The 25,728-nt window shown below is 42.7% G+C and overlaps 1 protein-coding gene and 2 long non-coding RNA genes across 5 annotated transcripts; 1 reads left to right on the plus strand and 2 right to left on the minus strand.

Annotated features, from left to right (window-relative positions):
• Positions 1–503: 503 nt before the first annotated feature.
• Positions 504–3,613, minus strand: LOC308482321. The gene is made up of 3 exons (XR_013989215.1): positions 3,445–3,613; positions 2,962–3,153; positions 504–1,055 (listed from the first exon to the last, which is right to left on the minus strand). It is a non-coding gene; the product is annotated as an uncharacterized lncRNA (long non-coding RNA).
• A 12-nt stretch (positions 3,614–3,625) lies between these two features.
• On the minus strand, positions 3,626–22,144 carry LOC308482314. 3 transcript variants are annotated; one of them, XR_013989205.1, is made up of 5 exons: positions 21,217–22,144; positions 20,220–20,314; positions 6,971–7,039; positions 5,747–5,822; positions 3,626–4,150 (listed from the first exon to the last, which is right to left on the minus strand). It is a non-coding gene; the product is annotated as an uncharacterized lncRNA (long non-coding RNA). The 3 variants fall into 3 exon arrangements; XR_013989206.1 differs by lacking the exons at positions 20,220–20,314; positions 21,217–22,144 and adding an exon at positions 13,814–13,891; XR_013989207.1 differs by lacking the exons at positions 20,220–20,314; positions 21,217–22,144 and having other exon boundaries at positions 6,971–7,738.
• LOC308482303 (protein S100-A6-like) lies at positions 16,386–16,826 on the plus strand. The gene has a single exon (XM_081015326.1). It carries the CDS (start codon positions 16,464–16,466, stop codon positions 16,734–16,736), a length of 273 nt encoding a protein of 90 aa, XP_080871452.1. The 5' UTR covers positions 16,386–16,463; the 3' UTR covers positions 16,737–16,826.
• Positions 22,145–25,728: the final 3,584 nt, after the last annotated feature.

Genomic DNA, 25,728 nt, shown 5'->3' on the forward strand with positions numbered 1-25,728 from the left:
ATACTATATGAGGTTTATTTTGTTGCTTAAAAAGGTAAAGGTAAAGGGACCCCTGACCATTAGGTCCAGTCGTGACCGACTCAGGGGTTGCGGCACTCATCTCGCTTTATTGGCCAAGGGAGCCGGCGTACAGCTTCCAGGTCATGTGGCCAGCATGACTAAGCCGCTTCTGGCGAACCAGAGCAGTGCACGGAAACGCTGTTTACCTCCCTCCGGAGCAGTACCTATTTGTCTACTTGCACTTGACCTGCTTTCAAACTGCTAGGTTGGCAGGAGCAAGGACCGAGCAACGGGAGCTCACCCCGTCGCGGGGATTCGAACCGCCGACCTTCTGATCAGCAAGTCCTAGGCTCTGTAGTTTAACCCACAGCGCCACCCGCGTCCCTATATTGTTGCTTAGTTCACCAATATTTTAATGGCAGATATAACTGTTCTCTGTTTGTTGTGAGAAACTGGGACATGCAGTGAACATTTCAAAATTTAATATTAGATTGCACTTTTTATATATATAACCACTTTAATGTCTATCCTGGCTCCTGCTCCAAACACCATGACTGAGGCTCTTCTGTGTGAGTTGGAAGAAAAGTTTATTCAAGGCTAGGTATGGTGCAGGTCAGGCTATAGGTACAAAGCATGAAAGGGGTGGCTAGTGAGTTGAAGAACCATATCAAGAGTCTGAGATTGGATGAAAGCTGCAAAGATGTTTTGACAAATGGCTATGTCTCTCCCACCAGGCAAGACGTAGCTCGCTCACTCATGACACTCCCCCTAAGAGTTTACTTGGAGGTGTGATTTTCGCCAAGGGACCTGGGTCTGTTCCCTAAAGCAGAGGCAGTGCTGCATTCTTGGTGGTGAAACCGAGATCAGCCCCTCGGGTTGCTCCTCCACCTGTCTAGCCTTCCCTTCTGGCTGGTCAGCATTCAACATCATCGCTAGGGAATTTCTCCAACCCATGGAAGGGGCAGGACAATGAGCCAGCACACCTGCCTCCCCTTCCCTAGTCTCCCAGGCAGGACCTTTTTCCATCCTCTTTCTTCCCACTCTCCCGTTAAAAGCTAGAAAGAAAATGTGGAAGGAGAAATGTTAACGTGTTACCTACAACACAGTGTCCGTCATTCTGTACAGTTTCTTTAGGCAAGTAGAAGGCATGCAGAAGGTGGTTTAATTCCCCGCATACACCTAATATGGACCCAGACACCCACTATCTGCTTTTGAATCTCTCCCAATAATGTAACTTCTCCATGTGCATTCCAGTTCACACTAATTAACAGTTTCACACCCAGAATTCAACACATTTTCAGCTAGGTATTTTTAAAATAACGCCTCATGTGTTAAGCACTTTCAGTAAGGAAAAGTTAATTTTTTTAAGGGCTTGCCCCCCCCCCCCCCGCCTCCCGCATGCAAGACAGTTTTTTCCATGCAATATTGTGCTGCATCTCTCTAATCTAAGAAGGGGAATTCAGCAGAGGAAAAGAAAGTCCAAGAGGAGAGGAAAGGACTGGGCTCAATCATAGCTGTCAAGCGTCCCTTATTTGGCGGGACAGTCCCTTATCCCAGCGCCATGTCCCGCTGCTGTCTCTTATTGATTATGTCCCTTAAATAAGCTACTGAAGGTAATGGGACCCTTTCTATGTCCAGCTGTCCTTTGTCAACAACAAATTGTTGCTTTTTGTGTGTGTTGAATATATGCTATATGGTAATTTATGGACCTAATAGGTATCTAAAGCCATTTGCATGCAACAAAATATGTATTTTATAAAAGTAATTGTTGATCGCTTATTTTGGCTGCTGGTCCCTTATTTTCAAATCTATAAGTTGACAGCTATGGGCTCGATTGTGAAAGCATACGTCATTAGTCCTTTGGAATTCCTCTGCTAATCAGATTAGACAACACTGAATTAGTTGAGCAATGGTCTGACTCAATAGTCATAAATTTATTCTCCCTCCCAGGACTCTTCCTCAGATTTCTCCTCCAGTCGCTCCCTTGTTCTCAGTGTCTTTCCCCCCCCCCCCAACCACACAGAGAGCATGGCCTGGCATGAGCAACTAGAAGGTACACCAGTGGGGACTATCGGTTGTTGAGGTCATTCCTATATTCCAGCTACTTAGGCTGGAAGGAAGTTGATCATTGACTGGGAGATTTCATTCAAGGATGGCCACTTAGGCATCTCCAAAAGACAACAGGACATATTTGCAGAATTGCAGATCAAGAAATAATTGCTATCATTTAAACTAGAAATATGACATTTCATCATAGTGGAGACGATTGTAGCATGTAAAGGTAAAGATAAGGTCAAAGACCCCTGGACAGTTAAGTCCCGTCGAATTCAACTATGGGGTGCGGTGCTCATCCCTGCTTTCAGGCAGAGGGAGCCGGCGTTTGTCCTCATACAGCTTTTCCGAGTCGTGGCCAGCATGACTAAACCGCTGACCTGGTGGTTTAAACCACAGCGCCACCCACGTAGCATGTAGGCCAAATCACTCTGCTGTCCAGGTGCTGAGTGGCAACTTTGAAGTCCCTGCTTTCCCTTGCCATGATTTCATATTTAAACTGGACTTGGACTGGGTAGCCCTTCCAATAATGGACCCCTCCAAATACAAGACTGCTCTTCTAATGGAGAGAGGACTGCCTTCCGCAAAGTAGGGCAACTGACCACATTGACCAAAATACTGCCCTCACCAACGTTGGTCTTGTGGATTTCTGCCAATGCACTTGAAATTAAAAATTAAAACAAATCTAACTCTGGAGGATGTAAACAGCACCCTCTCTGGAACCTGCTTTCTGGACCAATTGATTCACTTTGCTTCAAACTGAGGCCTGTCCTGCAAGCCAATTTACTTTCACTCACATTCATTCTCTCTCTCTCTCTCTCTCTCTCTCTCACACACACACACACACACCCCACACCTCCTAGGAAACACTGTCATTCAGCCTTTCAAGCCATTCAACCTTTTACCCACCTTTGATATTTAATCTTCTCTTCACCTTCTTGAACAAATTCAAAGGTTTGTAAAGAGTGCAAATGACATTTCAGTAGACAAACTTAGGCTATCCTTGGCTGATATAAATTAAAGATGGAGGCCAAAAAGGGAAATGGTGTACTGATTGAAGACTTGACTTTTAATTTGCCCTCATCCTGCGGGTTTTTCAGACTGTACCTGCATAGCTACAATGTGCCCCCTTTATAACAATGGTGAATAGAAACTGAAATCTGCCATCACTTTAGCTGATGTCTAGGCTGTTCCTTAAATGGTTAAAATTCTAAACTTGTGCTATAGATTAGGGAATCATCTCCTTTCAATCTTTGTTCTTTCTAGACGATCTCTTACCTTTCGGGACCAAATAAAAAACATTGTGACTAGGGAACAACTGATCTCCAATTCAGTAGTTAGCTGAGTCTATCAATGTGCACGGCGGGAATAATGTAACTATGAATTACTTACCAGTATGTTTGTGGGTAGACTGGCATCATCTACAGCAGAGAGGAGGAACCCGTGGCCTCCATGGACAACAACTCCATCATCCCAATGAACATGCTGGCTGGGGCTCATGAGGTGAATTGGAGTCACCTAGAAGGCCAGAGTTCCCCACCTTTGACCCATAGTGGAATTACTCCTAAATAAGCATGCATAGTACGGAACGTTCAGTCTTGCTCAGCCATTACCTTTTCTGCTACTTCATTGTGTGTTATAAACTTCTGGAGTTCCATATCACATGGGTGATGGTTCACATCACGACTTCCAGCAGTTGATCTACCTGCTCAGAGGTGGTTGATACTGGTGTGGGGGAGCAGCCATGTGATTTGGGCAACCTGGGTTAATGCAGCTGTCCAGAAGTGGAAATGTGGAAATCAAACACATGGGAACAACAACTTTATTACAAAGTTGACATTTGTCCAGGTTGAAGTGAAGACTGACCCAAACGTGTCAATTTCACAGGTAGGGTATCTATGGGTCAGTTTTTCTGAGGCAAAGAGACTTCTACCAGGTGTCAAGTTCTTGCCCTGTCCGCAAGGTTCAAATTCTCTCTCTCTCTCCAATTTGTATTTAAAGAAAAACAGATCAGTACCCCACAGGAAATGGCACAATCTTCAGCCACAGGATTTCTTTCAAGAGGAATACTAGCTCAGTTGTAGAGCACATTCTTTGCCTGCAAAAAAAAAAGTCCCAGTTCAATCCATGGTATCTCTAGGCAGGGCTGGAAAAAGGCTCTTGCCTGAAAGCTGAAGAGCTGCTGCATGTCGGTTTTGACAATGCTCAGCTAGATGGACCAATGATCTGACCTGGTACAAGGCAGCTTCTTCCTCTGTTTACTACTGAGCTGCCTTTTCTCATGGGAAAAAGCATGGAGAAAAGACAAACAAGCAGGCTGGACAGATGGGAAAAACCCTGAAGGCTGCAAAAGGCCCAGGAGCTGCTCAGCGACACTGGTGTAGATGAAAGCCTGGCTTTTCTCATCCCTGCTGTGCAGCTCTTACTCATTCAGCCATCATTGGACTTAAATCAATGACATGTTAATCAATAGGAGATCAACACAGCACATTCAGCGCTAGAACAGATGTGTTCTGCTTGGCAGTACACCTAGCGGCAGGAGTTGTGTTTAAAAAAACCAAAGGTGTTAGATCTTTGTGAAAAAGTGTATGCTGTGGGTTACATCAATGGAAATGTCACATTTTGCAAGCAACCCCCTCACACCAACCTTGTTACTCTTTATTATGCAAAAAGTAAAAAATCTCTCCCCCCCCATCTGCTTCAAAGTTATGCATTTAAAGCAGCCCAAATGCTTCCAGTACTTAGCAATAAGACTTGCTTCTGAGTAGACATGCATAGGATTGTGCTGTCATTGCCTAGGATAAGGTTTGGTGATTCCCAATTCTCCAAGCAGTGAAAAATTCCAGGGCAGCTTTTCCATAGCTGTCAACTTACAGATTTGAAAATAAGGGGCCAGCCTCAAAAATAAGGGATCAGTAGCCAAAATAAGGGATTTTAGTCAACCAGCTCCTTTCCTTTCCCCCATAATAGTCAATCGAAGGAGCCTCCAAAACAAATCCACCCCCCCACGAGATTGCCACCTGCCATTGTACTCAACCAGCTCCTTTCCTTTCCCCCCATTATGTGCCCCCGCTCCAGAAAGACCTTTTCCCCAGCAAGGGTAAGTGGGCCGTCGATGACGTATCCATCCGATTCCGAGCACAGGTATGTTCAACTTCTGAGCCCCTCCGAGCCAAAGGAAGAGCCCAGCCAGCAGCCAAACGAAGCCTCAAGCAGTGGTTCCCACAGCGCAGCAACCCGGCAAAGGGGATGCAGCAAGGAAAACCACCATCACTTCTCCGCTGAGAAGCGCTGAGCAAAGGCGAGTCCCCAGGCAATGTGGCCAGGCACAAGGCATGCAAGCTCCACCCCCCCCCCAGTCGTTCTTAGACTCCTTATTGGGTGAGCAACGTAACCAAGCAGCACAGTTGGAGCCTCCCTGGCTGGCAGGGAGGAACCGAGAGGAGCTGCTTCCTTTGAAACCCAGGAAATTTAAGGGACATCATCAATAAGGTACAGCAGTGAGACACGGCGCTGGAATAAGGGAGTTTGCCGCCAAATAAGGGATGGTTGACAGCTATGAGCTTTTCCTTGATTTCCCAGCATTGGAAGAGACTGATAGCATTTTATTTTATTTTTTGTCAATCTACAAATATACAACTAGAGCCTATGTGTGCATGTGCACTCTTGCCAGGCATACAATCTGTTATCTCACCTCAGATCTCAAGAAAGAGGAAAGGCATCTTCAGCTCCAGCTGCTTTTTGCCTTCAGATCAGGCTCTCCTGTCTCTCTGCAAAATAGAAAATAAAAAACTAACCAAAACACTCTAACACCAGCCCCTTCCCTTTATATGCAGGGAGGGGGAGTCAAGGGATGTAGCTTCTTCCAAGCCTCCCCCCATTTAAAGTGCTCGTAGCAAGATATCTCAACTATTTCCTGACCATTAACTCCCATTGAGGAACTAGCTATCTAGGCCAGTCTCCATAACAAAGGAAGATTGTTCAGTCATATAACAGTTTTCAGCCCTTTACAAAGGCATGCCTAGGGGCAGCACTTGTCTGATGATGGTTTGTGAACGCACCCACCCTGTTTAGGGAAGTTTTTAATGTTTGATGTTTTATCCTGTTTTTAATATTCTGTTGGAAGCCACCCAGAGTGGCTGGGGAGGTCCGGCCAGATGGGCGGGGTATAAGTAATAAATCAATTGTCATCATCATCATCATCATCATCATCATCATCTCACATTCTCCAGCAATGCAGAGCTCTACAGCCTATGTACCAAGGGTGGGAAATCTGTGACCCTCCAGGTGTTTCTTGACTCTTTTTGCTTACTGTATGTTTTTGACATTTTACCAACTTTTTTGTTACTCCATTTTTAATTTTTTAAAATTTATCTATACAGTTACGTAGACTAGAACCCTTGAACCTAGCCTAGCCAAGTTCATGGGGTCACTATTAGTATACAAAGCACTCAATAGTTTGCATATTCAGGAGGAATGGGGAGCCTTGCACCTGTAGTGAGATGCTGGTGTCACTCATCTTGGTGATTATTGAGAGATGTGTCCCCCCATCCCTGCAAAGTAACTATGCAAACATTTCCATGAGAATCCAGAGGATAGTCTGGAATGCAATATAACATCACAACTTTGCATGTTCAGAACATGCAAATTGGTTCAGGCTTCAAGCACAGGAGTTGGGTCACTGATTAATAGAGCTGAACGGCTGCAGGCTGGCCACAAATTGAACACTGCTGTGTACTGGGTAAGCAATGCTAAGAAAGTAAGGCAAAGCATCACAATAATACGGAGGCAAAACTGGCTCCACGCGTCCCACTATCCACACTAAGTTCCTATTCCTTAAATGGCAGCTTTCAATTGGATACTGCAGACCAAAATTGTGACATGTGCTATTTCAGTTTTTTCTTAGTTCTTTACTCACCAGTGTTCGCAGTTTTGCATTTAAAAGGCTTTGGAAATCAAGAACACCAATCCAGCTTCTGTAACTTTCCTGGAAAGTAATGGCATGTTTTTTAGCCAGTCAGTCAGCCTCACACCCACAGTTAACTTTTCTTATTTACTTTTATCTTTCTTCAAGAAAAGCTTTGTGGATTGATGCCTGAGTAATTGTGGCTTTTATTGGCCTGGCATATTGTTAAGTTTGTGGCTAATGAATAGAAATGTAGAGCTGATCATTGTGAATCTTTCAAAGTGGTCGGCACCACAGCCTGGGATCTGCAGCGATTATTACACTCAAGGAAATAAGCCCGCACAGTATTGATTTTCTGGAGAAGGGTTTTTTCAAACATGGCTATGCAATGCATTAGACAGGGAAGCAGATTTTTCATGGGCTGCTATTACCAAACAGTATTGGATAGCTTTACATAATGCCATTCTACCAAGTGGCAAACACACTGAAGAAACTGTAATTTTTTAAGAATGGTCTGTAATTATACTAGCTTTCATCTAGTGAACAGAGTCATAATTGCTTTCTGGGGAAAAAATATGGTTGATCTTATTTAACTATAAATCAGGTTTTTTAAAATCATAATTAGCATTCAGTTTTGAGGTCACACAAAGACCCTTTATCATGTTTTAAGATAATCAAATCTCAAGTGCTCTTCCAAGAAAAATTGTATTTCAGTACACATGCTTTGATCACTATAATTTCCTTCGTATTTTTTTTCAAGCTAAATTGTAAATTTTGATTTTCTTTCATACCATGTTTTTGTTTCATGCACATAGCAATCCCATCACCTCCTAATGTTAGGCAAATAGTACTTTTCAAGCTGGTTTCCTAGGAAACAAATATAAGTGGCAATAGTGCACCATTCATTAATACATCGAACAGTTAAATAATAATTCAGATTTATTCCTGTCTCGCCCTGTCCTGAACTGAGGGCAGTGAATACAGTTTTAAATGATAAAAATGTGGCAGAGGTTTCTCAATAGAAGCTGACCATGTTCATGGGATGGAGGGAGAGGGGAAAGAGGGCAAATGTAGACAAAACATAAATTATAATATTGATCTTAACAAAATGAAAATATGGAGAACAGGTGACTTTTCTGAGCGAGGGGCGCTGTACATGGGATACCACTCAATCCATCCACCAGCAGGTCTATCTTAAAATGGTGGCTGTGGATGTTTAGTTCGGTTTTGCTTCCTTATTTGATTGTTTTTATAAAGATTGATATTGCTTATTTTGCTCATCAGTGACAATTTTAAACATTAACAAGTAGAATTTGCAATTTACCTGAATCAGTGTAAGTAATCATTAATTGATACTGATAATTTAAAAACCCATTTCTAACTGCTCAGGTAAATAAATCCCTCCAGAAAGAGATGTGTGAGATTTGTGAGTTGCCAGGCAAAAGTGTTCCTTTATAACCATGCCTTTGGCTGATTAAACAATCTATGGGGTTTAAATGGTTTTGTGGTACAAACGATTATTGGTTCCTGTTGTTGTGGTGGTGGTGGTGCATTTTGTGTTCTTATTTTGTATTTCTATGCTGTAAACCACCCTGTGATCTTTGGATGAAGGTTGGTATAGAAATTTAGTAAAATAATTAAGTAAATTGTGATGTTTCTCCATTGACATAGGTAAGAAAGGGAAACCAGGTTTCAAGAATTACAATTGCCAGTCTGCTCTGACTGGTAAGCTTTTCTGCCAAGCCTGGTTGCCAAATCATGGTAAACCATCTCTGTATCATGTAACCTTGGACTTCCAGTCCCTTGCTATTTTCCATCTTATTAAGAAGAGGATACCTATACATCTTTATGACACGTAATGAGTCTTTCTGAGGAAAATTAACACTAGACAGCAGAGCTGGTTCAAATTAATAGGATACTTCATGGTATCTGATTTCCCCCTGCTCCTAAACATTTGTTCCTTAAATGCAGGAACCGATAGCCATAGCCACTGCTTGTGATATAGGGCACTTCCCCTTTAATTTGAATTAAAGGAATTCATTACATGAGGGTTTTTGTGTGTTTTTTAAATACTGTTCCAAATAAGATACAATAACACAAAAGATTTGGAGTGGCCATTGCTAAAGTTATGCTTAACTATGATAGATGCGAACAAGGAGCTGACATGATTTCTCTCCACTTACTAATGCGTTAATTACATTTAAGCTGGATCTTAGCTTTCATTAAACACTCATCTTCTTATTTGCTGCAGAGCAGATCTCTTGAACTGCTATGTCAGTATTTCAATGGTTTGTTTTTCCACTTAAATGTGCTCTCTCCTTCTCTCTCCCCACCACTGCCTTGGTTCCTTTGTACAGCTACATTGTACGCACACAAAAAATAGTTGCACCATAGGTCCACTGACAAAATTTGAACAATCATTTCTATGCTGACCAAGTAAAGATATACTGGTAGCAATCCATATCCATTCTGCTCAATAGCAGTAGTTGGACTTTTTTTCAGTGGGGGGTATATTGCACCCAATCAGCTTATTATCATCTCCTTGTGCCCCACTGAAGAAGAGACACTATCTTAGAAACCTTTCCACTTGGATGCTCTGTTAGTCCCCCTATGACCAGCCAAAGAAATGATGATATTCTGATGCTGATGCTGCATTCTCCAGCGATACAGGTCATCTGTATATCTCTTTTTTCACATCTATATAATCACCTCCTGACAGAAATTCCTCATGACAGGAGGCAAAGAAGCAGCAGCTACAAACTGAAATATTTGTCTTTAAAGAAAATAGGATTTCACTCTTCTTCATGGTTGGCCTCAGCAGTGGGGCGGAGGGGGGAGGGATGCTTGAAGTGAATTTTGAATGCTGAATTTTGAATGGAAGAAAGAACTACCCTCAGAAGTCAGTAGGAACATTTACTGTTTTACCATAGCGGGGGTTGAGCACCACTGTGTCAACACCCACCCCCAAAAACCTCAAAGCTAAAGCGAAGAGTTCCTGCTCTAACTCAGTTCTCATTTATTGTGAAACATTTCAAACATAACCCTGCCTGTTATCGTTATTATTCTATTTATTGTATAACTTTTTTGTTTGTGTCCCATGTTATTTTCTAAGGAAACACAAGGAAGCTAACAGGTTAAATAACAATACAATACAGTATAAAACAAATTACCTTCAAATCATCTATCATCCAGGTGCTCATTTAATGATAGCATGTAGTACAATACACCCCAAGGATGAATTATTTTGAGAGTGTGCTTAAGAGGGGGGGAAACGAGCATCATCTACACTATGATAGTTTCCATTTGCAAGGAAGAAACTAAGATATATGGACTGTGCTGAGCATCCCTCTGGAGGAGTGGCTGTTTCGAGTAACAGACCACTACTTCTGCAGCGTAGAAAAAAATCAGTTACATTTAGTATGAAATGCATGGAGTTATACACACTCTTATTCATAGCTTTACAAAGTGCACACATTTAATGATGTGTATTGTAAAGGGTACTAAAATATTAACAGAGTAGAAAATCCATTTGGAGGCACTTTAGAGGGGCATTTAGCACATACTTTTTCCAGCTTGTGACAGGAAAGGTTTGTCAAAAGAATGTACGAGGAATTCTTAAACAAGCTCAGGGTCTCATCCAAAGCTGCACTTGACATGAGAAATGGTGGCAGATACTCCCCTGGGTTGCATGGATGCAAGCATGGCCTCTATTGGCTGATGCAAACAGATAACATCACTGCTGTGACCCAGCATCTGCCCTATCATTGCCAGGTGGTAACAAACTGTGGGTGCCATCGTATATGGAATGGCCGTTTAAGATGTTTGTTGTGTTTTATTCATTGTAATAGCTCGTGTACATTGCAAAGCAGGACAGAGAACCAGAAATATTTTTTAAAAATCAATATCCATGACAGAAATGAGTTTACGGCTAATTTTGTATTTTTGTATTTTAAGGTCTGTGAGGAAACCTGGGATTCCATCAATTTGCAAGACAAGAAAGAAAGCAATTTTTTATTAATGAATGTAGAATGATATAAAACATATTAAAATATGTCACTTGGGTGTGGGTGGGTGGGTGTTATTTAACAATTATTCTTATACTTTTAAAAATAAAAACAAAGTTAAAAAATGCGCATCTGTCTTGCTGACCTTCAATTGTATTTTGCATAACCTTCAACAGAATTCTGCTTGAATCAGTTAGAAATTGTTGAAAGTGTGTCTCAGGTGAACAAAGTTGTTGCCTTTTCTGAACCTAGGAGTTGCATCACTGGAAAAATTCATCACTGTGATTCTAAGGCAAGTGTGAGATGTCTGACTCATTCTCCAGATCAGGTCTCTTTCATTTAAACCATGCCATCTTTCTACCTAAAGTCTCCAGCCCAGCCCTTCACCAGCCTGGTGCCTTCCAGATTTTTGGGACTACAGTTCTCATCAGCCCCAGCCATCTGAGTTGTAGTCCAAAACATCTGGTGTGAAAACAAATTTGGAAATACAATGTGTGAATGTGGAGAGCAGGGATTAGTGAGCTAGTTTTGTCTCCCTTCCATTGCTGTTTCTGTCTCCAATGAGTTGCGCAGACAACTGTCTGAAGTGGGGATTCTATGTCAGATACCTGGAACTTCCATGAGCAGAAGCTGCTGCCTGCTTCAGAAAGTCTTCCTCCAACTTGTGGAGGGTGAATAAAGTCTATTTTGGAGTCTTGTAACCGTGCAACAGATTTGTGGAGACACCCACCTGCCAATCACCTGCTGTAACATTTTTTGAGGTGCAATGCCAGATTCTCCACCACCTCTGGGGTTTTTTTTTTTAGCTGTACCCATTTAGTATAACAAACTCTAACACTTGGCTTCACTCTCATGGGACTCTTCCCAATGTCTCCATTATCGGATTTGCTTTGAGCTCTATTGCCCTGACTTGTCTCCACCATCAAGCTTTCCCTCCATACCAGAAATGTTTAGTTCTAGAGCTAGCAATCCTAGTTTCAGAAACGACTCAAACAAATAAGAAAACTCTCTAATATAAGAAAACAAAACCAACACCCCACAGTTCAATCAGGCACATTAATCACTGTAAATAGAATTCTAACTATAATCTCTTAATTGGGATGATGCATTGTGACACAATGTATTCCATTCATGGTTTTCCATTAACTTCCATGCGACCTATTTCTCTACCTTGTGACAGGTTCGTATTTTGCTGTGAACCTAAGAGGATGCATTGCAGTTTGTTTTCCAATCTTCACGGATGAGAGCTTCATTAGAAGAATCTTTTCTCATTAACCACTGAAATAATTTATGTGCAGGGGGATGTGTTTTTCCCTTGTTGTCTTCCTTTGTTTTCCTGCCTTCTCTAGGTATTTGAAGAACTGTATCTTTGGAAAGCAAGGAAGGGACATGTAGTTTTTGGTCCTCAAAGTCAATTTAATATGACAAAGCATGAAAAAAAGAACAGTACGGTTTTACTTCCACCTTCTGGGTTGTTGAAAGGTGACAGTGGCCCCTCTCATATAATATGCATGTTGGATATACCATGTTCCAAGTGTCAAAACTCTGCCTTAGAGGTGAGCCTGACTTCACATGGTCACACCTGTATGGTGTTGCTATTTGGGAAATCTAGTGCAACAGTGCGCAGAAAGAAATAGCCTGGCAAAGCTGCTGGTTGTAAAAACAAAGAAAACTTAAACTTCATTAAGGCAAACAAAGCCATTTGAAGTGTAGGTTTTATACTTGGCCGAGCTAGAGCCAAGAAGTGAACACTAGCACATGCTAACTTGGACTAACTTGGAAAAGAAGCAGGAAGGAAGTAAAGCCTGAGAGGAAATGATCTACTTTACCCAGTGTCGTAGCATTGGAGGGCCACAGGGGCGGTTGTCCCAGGCACAAAATGGTTAGAGGCAAAAAATTTCAACACCTCAGTACAGCTGCATGCTTCCCTTGCTGGGCTCCATTGAAATGACTTCTCCATGCAAACCAGGAAGTGACCTCTCCAGAGAATGGAACAGCTTTTCTTAACTCTGTGGCTAGGATCTCCTGGGTAATGTAGACACTGTTAGGCAGTTGAATGCGGTGTGTTGTTGTTGTTTGGTTGTGAACGATTCTTCGTGACCCCATGGACCAGAGCATGAATGCGGTGAACCCTTTACAATACTCCACCTGTTTCTCTCCCTCCAACCCACCCCTCCACGCAGCCCCAGGCACTAGCAACCCATGCTACACTACTAACATAACCAACTAGTAGTTACAAAAAAGAGAAAGAATAAGTGACAATGAAGAACAGCCTTCTTTCTGTTTATTGCCCACCCATGCTTGGGGAGCATGCTGGGGAACTAAGAAGTCATTGGATTTTTGATATTCAAGCCTTCTCCTGGTCTTCTCCCAAACTGCGCCCTTTTTGGCCCTACCAATGTTTGCTTCTGGTGGTGGGCAACTGGACACACCCCAGAGGAGGGGAAGAGCTGGGAGATACTGGAGACTGGGAGCATGGAGGATGAGCAAAAGGGTGAAACAATAGGTACCCCAGCACAGAGCAAAGACAAGGTTCAGATTTGTTGCTTCACCACAGGCCACCCCTGACAGTCTGTCTTTTGACAGTCCACCAGCCTCTCCTCCCACTCCCAAAACAAGGCGTTTGCTTCACATAAGAGAATAGAAAGTGAAGCAGAGACAGAGAAGGTCCCTTAGGACTCATCATAGACATAAGGAGGGACCTGACTCAGAGGGAATACCTACAGCGAAGGAGGAGGTGCAAGACAATGGCTTGCTATAATAAGGGAGTATATTTCATGAGTCTCTGTATGTTTCCTGTTTTGATTCCTTAATAAATCTACTACCTGCAAGTGAGCTGCGATGGTCTTACCTTTCTCTGAACTGTGCTGAACTGTGTGAGGTGTCAGTACTCTCGTGACACAGGCACATACCCAGAACGAAAGAGGTTGTGGAGGAAGGAGAGAAGGAACTGAGGGGAAGGACAACAAACTCAAATATTTATGTTGGTTTTAGTTAGTTTCAGCTTATTTGTCCTACAGACCACAAATAAATACATTATAGGCTTATCAAAACCATCACAGCAGAGAAAAAACACAATATACATGCAAACAGATTGTTCTGGGTGTGCCTTTTAAAATACACAAAATTCATGAACAATCTATGAACTATCAGAAATAGTTAAATAATACAGACAATTTTGGCTCAGAACTTATCTTCCCTTTTTAATAATTATGGCCTAACATACTTATGTGCAAGATTTTGGGTTTGTTTGTTTTAATATTTAAAATTTTCAAATATTATTAAAGGTGCAAGCATTTTTGAGTTGCACTGCATACTGCCATTTCTTGTTGCTTCAGGAAAACAGTACCTGACAGACCGGAGGGACAATTGTTGCTTAGCGTTCAGCATAGTAAGAGTGCCTAGCAAATTTTAATGCTGAGTGTGAGGATAGTTTCCATGAAGAAGCGGCCAGCAAGAAAAAGATTGAAGTCAGTGAATTTCTGATAAATGTGACAGAAAAATTGACAGACTGCTTTAGGTCCCTATTGATCTGCTCTTTATTGAAATAAATTGAGCTAGATACTAACTGCTTTTGAATGGGTTTCCAGCAATTCTCACTTTTCCTGCTCTCATTTCTTAAGATGTTTGGGCGAAGGTAAAAGATGTGGACTGGGTACATGTAATAACTGTTTAAAGATGAGGAGGGGGTTCTATATAGCATAATTGCTTCCATGTTCATATTGATTTATGTGCTTCCGTGCCCTACTGTAACTGGGGCTATAACTAAACCTAAGCATATGTAACTGAAACAACCACATATTGCTTCCCTATTTATACCTTCTGCCCCTCCTCCCCATCCTCTGTTTCCTTTACGCTGAATTTTAAATGGTAAACTTCTCTGAGTAAGAACTGCCCTCTAAAATTGTAACTCACTGTGTGATTTATTTATTTATTGCTTGTATCTGCATACACACAAAATGACAAAATACTACCCCGCAGGTTGTCAGGAAAAAATATTTTAGCTCTTGATGAGGCAGCAGAAGTGGTGGGCATTTATAACCCCTTGCCAGCAGAGTAGACCAATTTAGTTTCCGTTGCTTATCACTGATGCCAAGTCATTGATCAGCCTTATAGAATTGCCCTTGTATACCTTGTTGTCTAACCATTAATACCATTACATTTGCCCCAACTTTTTCGAGCAGTGAGAAGCTTGCAGAGCTGAAAGTGAATTATTTGCCTCTTTTTCTATGTCTCACTGAAACCCGCCTCCCTTTCACAGATAGAGAAAGAACTAGATTAGCAGGATGAGGAAAGGATATGCAACCTGCCCACCTAAGAACTTAAATAAGACCATAATTAAGAAGAGGCCTGCTGAGTCAGACCAAAGACCTATCTAGTTCAGCATCCTGTTTTCACAGCGCCACAAGCAGGACCTGTTTGTGATTTCCAGCATACTGTGTCCGACACTGAAGGCGGAACACAGCCACCGTGACTACCGGCCATTGATAAACTTATCCTCCAGTAATTTGTCTCTTCTTCTTCTAAACCTGTCCAAGTTGCTAGTCATCACTACATCTCGTGGGAGCGAACTATGCCTGGTAAGTGCCTTCTTTTGCCTGCCCTGAACCTACCACCATTTTGCTTCATTGAACGGCCTCAAGTTCTAGTACTATAACTGTTAAGTTGTGGGTGAACATATCAGACGACACAGCGATTCTTCAAACAGCTCTTGTTTATTCAGAAGCCAGAACAGAACTGAACTGAAGGGCTCAGTCAGCCTGCTTATATAGAGCTCTAGTACCTCGTTACTGTAACAACTTTCTAAAACTATCCAATCACTGAATGTCACTTTTGATCCTTCATTTGCATAACTATCTACAGTATCCATCCAATCACTGAACGTCACTTTCGATACTTCATTTGCATACTATCTACAGGATCCCCCTGCTGGCCCAGGGTGAGAACTTCAGTACATAACAATAACAGAGGGAGGAAAACTGCCTATCAAGTCTGTCCACTTCCTTGACTGCATTTTCCAACTCAGATCATTCCAGCGTGATCCTGCATGAGCCCTTGTGGAAAAACACCTGAATGGTGTCAGAAATGCATGGGTGCCAACTTGACTAAAATATTGGGAAGCCCAGGTATGCCCTGCACAATTGATCACATGGCACAGCACACACACACCAGCTGAATGACAATGCCCATCAACTTGAGGGGGGCAAATATTTTATGGGGAGGCAAAGGGACCTTGACCCCTAGGAGGTGGCTTCTATGCCTGAGATAGGGGGTTCACAATGAAGAGGAAAGCTTACAGAGCCCCAACTAGCCTCTTCAGAGAAGGCATGAAGGGTCCTTACCTCTTTCAGCAGAGTTTAGGACCCGACTCATCATAGGGATCCTCCAGGGAGCTATAAGTATAGGTGTAGGGGGATTTCTCAACAATACTAATACCTGACCACGTTCCCCATCACTTCCTGCCACTCAGCACTGGACCATCTTGCTTCTGATCTCTCACCATGGCAGCACCTCTTGACCAAGCTATTGGCGTGCTGGTTGTCATCTTCCACAAATACGCCAGTAAGGATGGCGATAAGAACACCCTAAGCAAGAAGGAATTGAAGGAGCTGATACAGAAGGAGCTCACCATTGGACTAAAACTGCAGGAAGCAGAGATACAGGCATTAATGAAAGATCTGGACCGCAATGGGGACCAAGTGGTGAACTTCCAGGAATACGTCACTTTCCTGGGTGCCCTGGCAATGATTTACAACGAAGCTTTGAGTTCGTAAATGTACACCCCGGTGGGGCGAGGTGGCGTGGTTCGGGATTATACCTCTGTAGGCGGTTTCACGTCCAATAAAATTTAAGTTTTGTAAAAATATATATACAGTATATATACTAATACCTTCTTGGGGATCCCCTAAGCCTCCACTTTATCACCTCCCTTGTCTTTGCTCCAGTGCTGGTTAGTGACCAGGCTCCCAAAATCTGGATTTCTGCTGATGGCTCTCCCTCCTTCCTGTCCTCTTCTTCTTCTGATGAACTGTTCCTGCAAGGTCCCCTTTGCTGCTCTCTCCCCACCAGCACCTCTCCTCTTTATGCAGTCATGAGTGACAGGTTACATGTCCAGAATCTGCTGCAAAACTCCACTTCCAGCTTGTTCGCATCCACTGCCTTCATACATCCCTATCTGTACAGTTCTAATTATTGGGTTGGAGGTTCCAGTGCAAATTGAAGAAAGAAGCATTTTGTGGATATAAAGAACTGCAAGTCTCACTAGGAATAGAGTACTACTGATGGATTGATTCAATTTTCTATTACATTTTAATCATTACATTGGCAGGATTATAAAGTGCCTACTAGGTGACACCCATGGGGTTGACACAGTACCCATTATGCTGACAAATTATTTTTGTAGGTAAAGAATTATTGAAGACTAGAGTGAGGTTCCTTTACAATATCAAAAGCCTTTGTCCAACTCACAGTTACTTACACTGAACAATTTCCTGTGTGAAAGCTGCAGGAAATGAGAATTACTTTGGAACCTACAAAGTACTGAAATTAATTTGTAATCAGGACAGCACTTACTCTTAGTTTTTAAAGCATTCACTTTCTGTGCCACGCTTCCTCAACCGCAGCCCTCCAGATGTTTTGAGACTACAATTCCCAGCATCCCCAACCACTGGTCCTGCTAGCTAGGGATCATGGGAGTTGTAGGCCAAAAACATCTGGTGGGCAGAGGCTGAGGAAGCCTGTTCTATGCAGACCACACATGTACACCATCTCTGTGCTGAGGTTGGAACAGAAGGGGATAACCTATGTCCCAGTTACCTGAACTATATCAGTACAATAGCATTAGCATTTAAGGCAGTTCATTGTCTGCATTCTGGGTTCACATACTAAGAGTGCAATTCTATACATTGACTTATTTATGGAAAGGGTTCCCAACATTTTTGGGCCCAAGTAGCACATCTGGAAATCTAAGAAACAATGTTAGACACCACAAAATATCAATTTCACAGAAGAAAAATTTGAGATGCGCAGAAACCACCAATTTCAGACAGACAAAACACCTACAACTATCCCAAAATAAAGTAAGCACACTCAAAAAAGCAGGTAACTCCTTCTCCCGCAAAAAAGAACTTGTAAAAAAAAGAGAGAGCCAAAACCACTAATTTAAAAAATAAATAAATGGGAGGGGCTCTGACTGGTGCCAAGGGCTGTGTCTGAGAGTGCCATGGTACCCACCTGCACCACATTAGGACCCCAGATTTAGGGTGTGTGTATTATATACATCGGGTGGCATTGTGGGTTAAACCACAGAGCCTCGGGCTTGCCAATCAGAAGGTTGGTGGTTCAAATCCCCGCGACGGGATGAGCTCCCATTGCTCGGTCCCTGCTCTTGCCAACCTAGCAGTTCGAAAGCGCGTCAAAGTGCAAGTAGAGAAATAGGTACCGTTCTGGTGGGAAGGTAAACAGCGTTTCCGTGCGCTGCTCTGGTTCGCCAGAAGCGGCTTAGTCATGCTGGCCACATGACCCAGAAACTGTACGCCGGCTCCCTCGGCCAATAAAGCGAGATGAGCGCTGCAACCCCAGAGTCATTTGCAACTGGACCGAATGGTCAGGGGTCCCTTTACCTTTACCTATTTTACAAATAAAAGTTTCAAATTGACTTAACAGCAGGAAAAAATATAAGTGAAATCAATTGCAAACCAAATAAAAAGAAAAGAACATACAAAATAAAAATGTACAAACATCCAATCAACAATGGTTTCTTGGTTCTTCACAATTCAAAAACAATTAAAATATAACTACAGTACAATATTTTTTTTAATCAGTACAAAAACAGACCAACACAGAAATTAGCCTGAAATCATAATGAGGCAAAATAAAAACACCATAGCCCAGCCAAGGGGAAGTACAGCACAACCGAAAAATATTTGTCTGCTCAGAAGCAAGCCTCACTGAGTACAATGGGATTTACTCTTAGGAGAGTGCAGCATAAGGTAGAAATCCTTAACTACCTGGGAGAATAGGTGAGAGACCACAGGATGCTGTGGGCCTCCCTTTCTGCCATCTGAGAAGTTGCTGCTGCTGCTGCTGCTGCTGCTGCTGCTGCTGCTGGAAGTCTGTCTTGTGTGGCAATGAAAATCTCCACCATCATTGCTGTTCCAGTGGTGGTGGTTCTCCAATGGCAGTGTGGCCAGGAATAGGCATGTCAGGAAAGGCAATAGATCCATAGGATCCTATGCACACTCATTCCCCTCAGACACCCCTCCCCAAAGCTTTAAACCAATGCCAGCCCTGGAATTGTCATATATCATACTTCAGGGGGTGGGGGAGACATCAAAAGGTAAACTGACCACAGACAAGTACTTCCCAACTATCCAAACTGCTGTGAGCTGGCAGGGCTCTGGAGGTGGTGGCAGTGGCTGTAAAGTGGAGCTCCCACCACCATAGATAGGATCGCTCTGTCAACCTGTCTGCCACATCACACTTTGCTCTCTGTAGCATTTAGAATTAGCTACTTTTCTATACTACCTGCTGAAGAGTTCTGTATGGCCTAAAGATGATGCAAAAAAATAAATAAATGCTTTGGTTTTCAGAGACCAAAACAGCAATTGAACATTATACCAAACAGAATTAAGAGGAGATCTTCTTCAGAATAGATTGGTCATGCCCATATCATTTCAGATTTCAACTGTATCCACTATCATTCATCTAAGTATTATCGCAAGTATATGGAAATGCAAACACATTGCATAGGCAGAGAGGGTAAATCTCATTTGATAGAGCCTATGAATATGAATTATTCAGTGCTGCTGTTGTATAGCTATCCCAGTTCTGTGTAACAAACCCTGCATTAGCACAGAGTTATATTTGGGGCAGGTTTTTAGGAACACAACTGTTTTCTGTGCATGGAAAAGGCTAGAACTTAAAGTGAAACAATACCAAAGCAAAGCTGCAGGCTGGTGCAGATGGTCCAGCCCAAAGGCAAATCTATTTGCAACAAAGAACCAAGCAGAATTTTTATTAATTGCTGCCAACACAATAATACCCTCTGTTGGAATGTCAAAGAATATGAGTTACTTTTTGGGTGGTTAAATATACATGGGCTTCTGGGCCAGAGGTGGCATGCAAGTTCACTGGTTCAATGCAGCGAAACGGCAAGAGGCATTCTTAAGAAATCCATTCCAGTAACAGATTGTTTTTCTGGTCCTATAATTTACTTTCAGTACAGAATTCTAAAATGTCTGTTTATATTAGCATACCCATATCCACAGTATGTTCGTAGAGTATGGAGACAGTCCAAGTCCTGCATGGGAAGGGGCTTACAGTTCTGTTCAGTTAAAGAGACAGCTCTTTCCTGTTAATGCAAAACACACAAAACATTATCCACTTCCGTGACGACTAGATGACCTGCTCCTGAATACACAGACCTCTTCATGTACTTCAGAACAAAAGCACCCTATAGACCTCTCTATCTGGCCCTCGGGACTCCTCCTCCTTAGCCATACACCCCTCTCCCAAGGCCATACCTCTCCCTAGCCCGACTTTGCACTCACTCCCTGAGTGTTTTTGCCTGGCTGGAATGTGTCCTTGAATGCCAATAATGCCTCTCGCTTGCCTGGACAAAGGACAGAGAAGTATGGGTGAGTATGTCTAAAACCAGCTTACTGTACACTTTTGCCACTGGCCCTGCCCAGCATTGCCATGTGGCCCCCAGAAGGGTTTGCCATCACTGCTATAAATGCTATGCAGAAACAAGTACCACTAAATTCAGTGGGACTGACGCAACGTAAGCATGCATTAGACTGCAGTATTAATCATTTTATGAGGACATTAGTAGATAATTCCCCTTTTCCCACGATGCCGCCCCCCCCCCAATTCAAAACTTACCTGTACTCTTCTGTTTGACTTTTGACTACATACTTATGCAGATTTGTTGGCCCATATGTAGAGACCATGATGAGCTGCATTAAACATGACCCTTTCTCAAATGACAGCCCCATCTGCTCAACCTCAGCTTATACATATTTATGAGTGCCTGGGGAAACCCAGCCAGATGGGCGGGGTATAAATAATAAAATTATTATTATTATTATTATTATTTATTCTCTCTCTCTCTCCCTCTCTCCAGTTGTCTTCAGGTAGAAGACACAGAACTAAGGTCACACCGACCCTACTACAACATTATTGTTTTTCATACTCTGGAATTGTCTAATAATGCTTCAGGAACATGTATATAACAAAGTTTAAAATGGTTACCTAATGCTTCTTTTTGCACACTGAGCCTCTAATCAGCTCGGCAGGAACACACAGTGTATCTTTGGAGTCTGTTTTCCTGTCAAACAAAGGGAGGGAAGGCAAATATATGCATGAACCCATCTCTCTTGACTGCATTTAATGCCTGTGCTTAGTCATTCCGAACACTTACTGCCTCTTGTGACAAGCCGCAAAAAGAAAGAGTGTGATTCGGCCACATTACCATGCCTCTTCAGTGAGGGTGCCAAAATGAGAATCAATTTTGTCCTGTTGTGTGTGATTCCCTCCCTATATCTGTGTAAGTAACATCCAGGCTACAGAAGTTGTGTATATAAATGCACACCATTTAAGAATCCAATTGAGCCCCCCTGTAACCTTGGATGGGGAACTGGATCTGTCCCACAGGCAAGATCCTTATCCATAAGGTCCAAGTTCATAAGTTTATTGTTCTGGCCAAATGCCATGACAAATTTGCATTAGGCAATAGAAATAGTACAGAACATCCATGCATAACATATAAAGACATAATATAAAAAATACACTGCCAAGTTCCTGAGCATTAAAACAGTTTCCCTTGTACATCTTTGACAGCTCCAATTCTAGTATTATTTTGCCTTTCTAAAATCCAATTTGCCAACATCCATGAAGCAAGAAAGAGAAGTTACCAGAGACACCAACAAACTCAAATCCAGCTTGATTTCAGATTAAAGCCCTGAATTTCTCTATGAAAACAAACAGACATTTCCTCTCTTTGAATTGCAACTCCTCACCTGTTGGCACCAGTCCATCCACCTTCCTTGGTGCTCTTTTTTATTTCAGTTCATTTTGTAATTCCAAAACTATGCAAACGTAACAAACCAAACCAAAATGCATGAGACCACTCATTCCCATTAGATGGCATTTACATTTCCAATGAATTTTGTATCACTCCACTCCTAAATTCTCAGCCCTACTGAAATGAAGCCTCCTGTAGGTTTCCATGCATTTGAGCACCCAAAAATATCTGTCTACACCACGGGTGTCAAACACAAGGCCCGCGGGCCGAATCCGGCCCGCCAGACCTCGTCATGTGGCCCATGTAGCCGCCGCCGGCTGCCAGCCTTCACCTTTTATTCTCGCTTTTTTTTTTTGACACAAGAAAGCTGCCTCTTCAGCGCATGCGCAGCAGCCTACAAGCCAGAGAACGTCTGCCCTCTAGCGGCGCCGGCCGTTCTACACAGGAAACCTCCACTTTACATGCATTCAGGAAACCTCCACTTGTTTTTATATTGAGCGCATGCCATCCTGTGATGTGACAGATCCAACGGCTGCCTGAACCCTTCTCTCCTGTACTGTAAGTACATATGATGTATGTGGGGGGGGAGGGGGGGGTCTGCTTATTATTCTGCTTAAAAGTCTGAGCGGTAAACTTTGGATATACTGACCACTTCCGTGTCACTTTACAGTGGTATAGGGACCATAAACTACAATCAAATAACCCAAAAATGTCCAATAAAAGAAAATTTGATGCAGAGGGAAGGCAATTTCAGGAGAGATGGGAAAGTGAATACATGTTTGTGATTAATGGAGACAATAATTGTACAATAATTGTACATTTGAATATCTACTTGCCATTATTCTGACTATGTTTCTGCTTTCAGAGCTAGTTATTACTTACATTATTACAAAAAACAGTAATAATTGAATGCAGTGACAATAATTTATGATAATAAAGAGTGGACACATAGTCCTACAGATACAACCGGCCCTTTGAGGGTGACCAAACTGCTGATGCGGCCCCCGATGAATTTGAGTTTGACACCCCTGGCCTACACAGTCTGCAGACATACTAGTTTTCTACTACTTTATGTTTTTATTCTTTTTAGATCTCCCTTCAGCAAAACATGTAGGGCAGTGTATAATGAAGATATAAAATCACATATAAACAGACAACAGAGCAGAGCAGCAGCTGGTAAATTCGGCACTAAACTTTAGCAAAGCAGATAAAAACATGGGCAAATAAGGCAGCAAAGCAGGCACCCAGAAAGCCTCCCTGGGGTAGGTACCTCAAAAATGGAACTATGAAATTGTCAATATTCCACCCCACCCCCCAAGAATCCTAGAAATTCTTGAGGGCCTTGATTTTTCTCTTAAAGGTCTGTAGCCCCAGCCATAGAACTACAGTTTTCAGGGTTCTCTGGGAAACCAGTTTGCTTAAGTCTATAATATATCCTATGTCAAATATTTTGTACCTGGGAAAATACCATTGGCATTGTGATTGTTGTGCCACGTTTCAAGCCACAATGGTCACAGGTACTCAAGGAACCCTGTGCCAGTTATTTACATGTTCAAAGAATCCATGTGGCGCATACCATACTAGATCTAACAGCAAAGTGTAGAATTGCAATGCTGATGTACTAGTCTTGCAGGCAGCTGAGGTAACATGCAGGTCAGCTTACTGAGGAATGTTTAGGCAGAAGTCAGGGCTGGTGCCAGATTTCCAGCAGCCCTAAGCACAGTGCCACTGAAAGGCCAAGACACATACCCATAGCAACAACTGCCCAGTATTATTTCTTCTTGTGTTGCTCCTGCAACAGAAAAACCACTCAACACCCTCTCTGCCTATAGATTCCATAGATCTACAGGCTGCAGCATTGCATTTTGAGTCAATTAAGATGGCAGGAAGTCACTGCAGGTGGGAGTTGAACTGTGCTTCCATTCAAAAGCAGAACTGCTGTTCTGCTGAAATAGTCATCGGCGAGGGTGGAGGTGGCAGCGGGGACAGCAGTGTGTGACAGTGTGAATGTGTCGGGCTTCTACTGGGCTTCTGGGTCCCTCAGCTAGTGCCCAACCTGACCCATTGGTGCCCACTAGTGCCCACTGGTGTTGGGCTTGCCTGTAGTCTCCACCTGAAAGTTCTTGCTCTCTATTCCAAAAGAAAGGATGCCACTGGCAGAAGCACCAAGGCACATTTGAGCTAGATTGCCTTTTTTAGGCCAGAGCACCAGACCTCTATTCTTTGAACAGGCTAAGTCAGAAGCATATAGGCACAATTTAGCTCCATTACAATCCGTCCACGTTCCTCCTTTGATTTCACTCAGATTGCCCCCTTGTTTTTGGCCTCCTATAAAAGCACGAATCCCATTTTGGTTGAAATATGATCCTGCTGGGTTTAAAAAATAATCACCATAATTTAAAAACAACAGCACAACAACCCCAAGTTTCAACCTAATGGAATTTCTAAAGGGCCTAAACATTTTCCCTTCGCCCAGAATAATAGCTGCCTCTGCTGTGCTATAATAGCCTGGTGCTACTTCTGAAGTATCAATGTAATTGAATCAAATGTGTTTTCAGCAAGAAAAGTGAAGTACAAAGGGGCTTTAGCAGACCCTTTTTGGCTACAATGCATCCTTTGTTGCTAAGGAGAATGCTACCAGATTACTCACATATACAAAAGCCTACTCAACCTCTTTGATATCAGATGGCTCTGAAGGACGACTAATGGCTAGATTCTCTTCTATTTATCAGACAAGCCAACTTTTGTTTTTGCTACATTTTTATATGCTTTGCAGGGCCAGCTCAGGACATTTTGCTGCCTGAGGCAAAGGTCAAGATGGCGCTCTTTCCCAAGGCAGCTACAGAAGCCAATTGGACAGGAAGTTGAATGTTACTCCAATACCTTTGTAAAGACAGTGTCCTCCACTGTACTTGAAGGCAGCAGGCTACTGTAGGGGGTACAGGCCAAGTCACATGGCACGCACAGCTCTGGCCACTCCCTCCCCCCTTAGCACCTGCTGCCTCAGGCAGCTACCTCAATCTGCCTCATCGCAGGGCCAGTCCTGGTGCTTTGAATTAAGATGAACTACTCATAGGTAGTGCAGGTAGTTGATTAATATGAATCTGCATGTCTTCTTAATACTCCAGTGAAACAGTCAACCAGCCTTGAATGAAAAGACATTGACCCATGTCCTGGAGATCTAAATAACTCTAATCCATCTGTCAGACCTTTCTGACCCATTTGTCAGCTGGAGTGAATGTAAAACAGCAGATTGCTTGGTGATGCTCCTCCCATCCTCCATTTTGGAGTACCAATTTCCCCTACTGGATTTAGTCATGGTTAACACTGGGAAGCAAAGTTAACAAGGGCTAGGGCCAGTGTGTTTTTTTCTAGAAAAAAATGTTTAGGGGTACTTTAATTTTCCTACTCATATTGAAATACTACCCCTCAATGAGACCAAACTTAGATTCACAAAATGTTTAGCAGTATGCGTACCCCTGCGTCCCCCCAGGAAAAAAGCACTGGCTAGGGCTAACCTATATTTCCTCTTAACCTTGCATATGAAACCAGGGATTTGAACTTATTTCATATACAGTGGACGCTCGGGTTGCGAACGTGATCCACAGTGGAGATGCAATTCAGCGCTTCTGCAAATGCACAAAGCGCAATTTAGTGCTTCTGCGCATGTGCGAGCGCCAAAACCAGGAAGTAACCTGTTCCGGTACTTCTGGCTTTGGCGCGGTGTGCAAGCGGAAAAC

The sequence above is a fragment of the Podarcis pityusensis genome (genome assembly GCF_964106645.2).
Source record: "Podarcis pityusensis genome assembly, chromosome: 7".
NCBI lineage: Eukaryota > Metazoa > Chordata > Lepidosauria > Squamata > Lacertidae > Podarcis > Podarcis pityusensis.